This window comes from Carya illinoinensis, chromosome 5 (assembly GCF_018687715.1).
Source record: "Carya illinoinensis cultivar Pawnee chromosome 5, C.illinoinensisPawnee_v1, whole genome shotgun sequence".
NCBI classification, from domain to species: domain Eukaryota; kingdom Viridiplantae; phylum Streptophyta; class Magnoliopsida; order Fagales; family Juglandaceae; genus Carya; species Carya illinoinensis.
The window spans coordinates 24,031,400-24,035,906 of record NC_056756.1 but is presented as its reverse complement, the minus strand read 5'-3'; the positions used below and the strand labels follow the sequence as shown (position 1 = coordinate 24,035,906).

At 32.0% G+C, this 4,507-nt stretch overlaps 1 protein-coding gene across 1 annotated transcript; it reads right to left on the bottom strand.

Annotated features, from left to right (window-relative positions):
* Positions 1-328: 328 nt before the first annotated feature.
* On the bottom strand, positions 329-2,662 carry LOC122309300 (D-galacturonate reductase-like). Its single transcript, XM_043122727.1, has 4 exons — positions 2,192-2,662; positions 1,350-1,593; positions 1,075-1,254; positions 329-773 (listed from the first exon to the last, which is right to left on the bottom strand). The coding sequence occupies exons 1-4, from the start codon at positions 2,506-2,508 to the stop codon at positions 561-563; spliced, it is 954 nt and encodes a 317-aa protein (XP_042978661.1). The 5' UTR covers positions 2,509-2,662; the 3' UTR covers positions 329-560.
* Positions 2,663-4,507: the final 1,845 nt, after the last annotated feature.

The window sequence follows — 4,507 nt, the reverse complement described above, 5'->3', positions numbered from 1 at the left end:
CCGCTGAGAGCTCAGCCATTAGACGTACAAGAGCATGCCGTCAGCACACATGCTCTTACACGATGCAAGAAATGTACATGGAATCGCAGTTTGGTGGTAATTATGTCCAAATGACAATTGCCCAAATTGTATCAGTTGATGCTTTCTAGTAATTGAGTTTGAAGTAATGAATTAATATCTTGTATTAGGTGTCCAGGATTAGCATCCTGACTAATCCCGAGAATGCATAGGCTCTCGGCAAGTAATCTCCTTTCTTGCATCTCATAGTGATTACAAAAATGTGCGGTTAATTGTACAAATATTGTGATTCTTTTGTATATTTTTAGACTGATAAAAATATAATATCCTTTATTCAACAACGAACTATTCTTTTATCTAGGTGGATCCATAGAAAAATAAATCGTTTCTTCTTTTCCACCAAAAAAAGAAAGTACAAAAATATCACCTAATGTTTATATGAATATATGGAATGACCTGGGAACCCATGATTATTAGTTCTTGGTGGATCCTTCTATCCCAACACTCCCATGTCCTTCAATTATTAGTTGATAAGTAGTTTATCATATCTCAGCATCAAGCTCCAGTACGAGGTCGTGGGGTCCCAAAATAGAGGCAAAAGTAGTACCCTTGTGCTGAGGAAGCTGGTTGATTTTGTTTGAATCCTCCTCAGTCAAGCACCAATCAAAGATCTGCATGTTCTCCTTCATCCTTTCCTTGTTGAAGCTCTTTGCAACAAAACTCACCCCCTGCTCATATACCCATCTCAAAGATATCTGCAAGCCAATGCATTTACCAATATAACAAATCATTAATGAAGATTACTTGGCAAGAACAGTACTGGGGTTTTGAAAAATTGTGATGAGACATGTCTCTTACCTTTGTAACGTTTCCTCATAGGTAAAAATAATTATTTGGAAAAAATAAACAAATAGACAAGATTTTCCTCATAAATCTAGTCAACCCTTCAAGTAATTTGATCGAAACACGATTAACAAAAATAGTTTTGCTTGGTGAAAAATCTTGTGTTCTCTCTCTAAAAAGGACTCATAAACGGGGAAAAAATAAAAGGCATACCTGGGCAGTAGTTTTGCCTTTAGCCTTAGCAATGTCTCCCAGGACATCACAGTCTATAATCCTATTGTCTCCCCACTTCGTCCCATTTGCACCCAGTGGAGTGTAAGCGGTAATATGTATATCATTGGCTTTGCAAAACTCTCTCAATTTCTTCTGATGCCAACGTGGGTTCATCTCCACCTGAAGAAGATAAGCCGTTAAGAGTTTGGTATTCCTATTATTAGGAATCAGAATCTGAAAGTTGGACACATTTTGCACAAGTTAATTAATATTACTTGATTCACAGCCGGAGGGATTTTGGCGACAGAAAGCAGCTCCTCAAGCTTCTTACAAGAGAAATTGCTGACACCAATGGCCCTTGTGAGGCCCAGATTCTGACATTCCTCCATGCCTTCCCAAACTGACTTTATATCTAAGGGAAATGCGTGTTCTTTAACAATGGGCATCTTACGCACCTCTTGACTCACTCTCAACGGCCAATGAATCAGGTACATATCAATATAGTCCAATTTCAGATTCCTGTATGGTTTATAAAGATTGAGAAGGATGCTCAACTTTCACGGGAAAATATTACTCTATATACTGTAGCAGATTATTTCTTTTAAACTTTTCTAACAATATTACAAAGAAATTTATATTTTAAACTTTTCTTCTAAACTAAGCTCTACTATATCAACAGTGTGGTTAGCATGTGTACGTTCTCTATGGACCTGTAAGTAAAATTTATTTATTTAAAATTTATTATACGAGTTATTTTTCTCAAACTATATATTTTGAGTAGCACAAGTAACTCAAGTAAAATCTCATTGAAGTGCTATTTTGAGTTGAGATGAGATAAATTAAAAAAATTAAATAAAATATTATTTTTTAATCTTATTACTATTTTAAAATTTTTTAAAACATAAAATATTTATTATATTTTGTATAAAAATTAAAAAAAATTATAATAATAAAAAAAATTAAACATTTCTTGTATCAGACGGATAAAGTAGACTTCAAAATACATGGGACCGAACTTGCTATATATGATGCTATTGCTCCATTACCGTCAAAGAAAAGCTGGCCCAGTAATTATGACCAAGAAAAAAATGTAAAGTAAGACAAAAAGTAACGATACCTAAGACTCATCTTGATAGCCGGGACGACAAGATCACGCTCGGCCGAGGCAGCCCAAAGCTTGGTGGTGATGAAGAGCTCGTCCCTGGACTTCACGAGGCCGAGCCTTAGAGCTTCGGCAATTGCTTCGCCCAGAGGCTGCTCCGACCCATAAACAAAGGCGGTGTCAAAGTGTCGATACCCTGCTTTTATTGCCTCTATGATTGCGGCCTTTGCCGTTTCTGGATCGGCCGGTGGGTACGATGAGGTTCCCATGCCCATAACCGGCATCCGAAGCTCATTCTTGGAGCTCAGAGTTACCACAGGACACGTTGTCATTTCCTCTGTTCCTGACTCCCGGATCCCAAACTGCACTCAACAAGTTGGTAACCAACCACTTCCTCTATCTCAATTTATATATTTCGAGATAGACAAATAATAGTATGAATATGGTATTTTAATCTATGTTGACTTTGCATTCCTTACTCCACACCTCACAAGTTACAACTCAAGCGTTTTCACTTGACCAGAATGAAGGCAACGACTAGATATTTTATTAGCATCACCGTCCAATCGAGACACAAACCAAGTTTTACGGTATAATCGGGACTTGTGAGTATGCATCCAGAAGAAATCAAAGGTATTACTTGAAATGTTAAGAGTTACAAATCAACTTCATAGTGATATCATATCATATTATTATTTGATTAAATATCATCATATATTATTAAAATTATGTTCATAATTTGAGAGTAATAATTTATAAATAATAGTAAACTTAAATATAATAATAAAATAGTATGAAAATATCTAAAAATAATTATGTTCTCAAATAAATCCGTAATGCAAGACAAAAGAATGTACCATTCGATCTTAATATATTTATTAGAGATTTAATATGCGACATGTGTTTTAGGAACAAGATCTTTTTGTATTCATATATAGCAATACATTTGAATATTGAGATAAAAAAGAGTTGAAGCATTATATAATAAATAAAATATAATAAATAAATTTTAATTATTTAATATTAGATAACGAGAGAATGATAAAAATTAAAATAATAAATATGATTACTCTTAAATTAAATAATGCAACAACAGATTGGAAAGTAATTGTTTTGAATTGAATGGCAACGTGCTCGGACAGTCGGACTTTTTGAACCCTCTAGGTGGCTGGCTGCAAAATGTTGACTAATTGTTAGCGTAATAATGTTGACCATTGACAGAAGGTTCGATAAGGAAGACAGGATTTTAACGTTTGGAAAAAGAATTCGTACAGCGGCCACCCGCGTCTGTGACTCTGTGTATATTTTAGTATTTTTTTAATTACTATTTTATGTATTTTTAGTTTTTTTTTTTGGTGTTTTTATAATGTATTTTTACGTTCTATGTTGATGCAGATTGATTGTGCATTTTTTATTTAAAAATAGAAAATGTAATATGTTTCGATAAATGGTCCCTTTGATGGGTCGTGATAGTTTTTTTTTTTAATAACTTAATGATTAATTTTTTTAATAATATTATAATTTTTTAAATGTTAAAAAGAATTAAAAAATTGTAAAAAAAAGAAATCACTAATAGGGAGAAGGTAGCTCATTGCTTCTAAGCGGTGCTACCTTGCTGCCTATGTAACACTGCTTCATTTGACCGTTAGCACACTTTGTTATTTTTATTTTTGGATAATGATACACCACCAATTACATTACAACCCATTTATCACTCATGTGTATTTTAAATTTTTTTATTTTTATTTTATTTTCTTTTAAATATTTTTTTAACATCCTTAATCATTAAGAAAAAATTTAAAAAATATATAATTTTATTAATACCCACTTCCTTAATCATTAAGTAAAATAAAAAATTAAAAAAAAATCAAATACAAAAAAAGTTGTAGATGAGTTGTAGTTGAGTAGTAATAATATCATTTTCCTTTATTTTTTAGTTCTTTTTATTTTTATTTTATTTTAATATATTTAAATATTTTTAAAAAATAAAAAATACACCAATATATTAAAAATCATTTCTTTAATTATTAAGTAATTTTTTTTTTTTTGACGAGCATTTAAATGGAGCAGTCACTTTTAAAAGACAAAATAGTGTTTTCCATTGCTTCCATTTAAAAAATTAACTGAATATCAATACGACATGTCTTTCTATAATTGCCTATGAACCACGTTTGAATTTCTCGTCACTTTACCAACAAAAATTAAACTGAGGATCATTTTGATACGTGGACTTGAACACAATGGTCGCTTTAAAACTTCTTGAACACCTATGCAACATCTCAAAGCAAAAAAATTCATAATTGAGAACTTAGAGATAATTAATTAGACTCA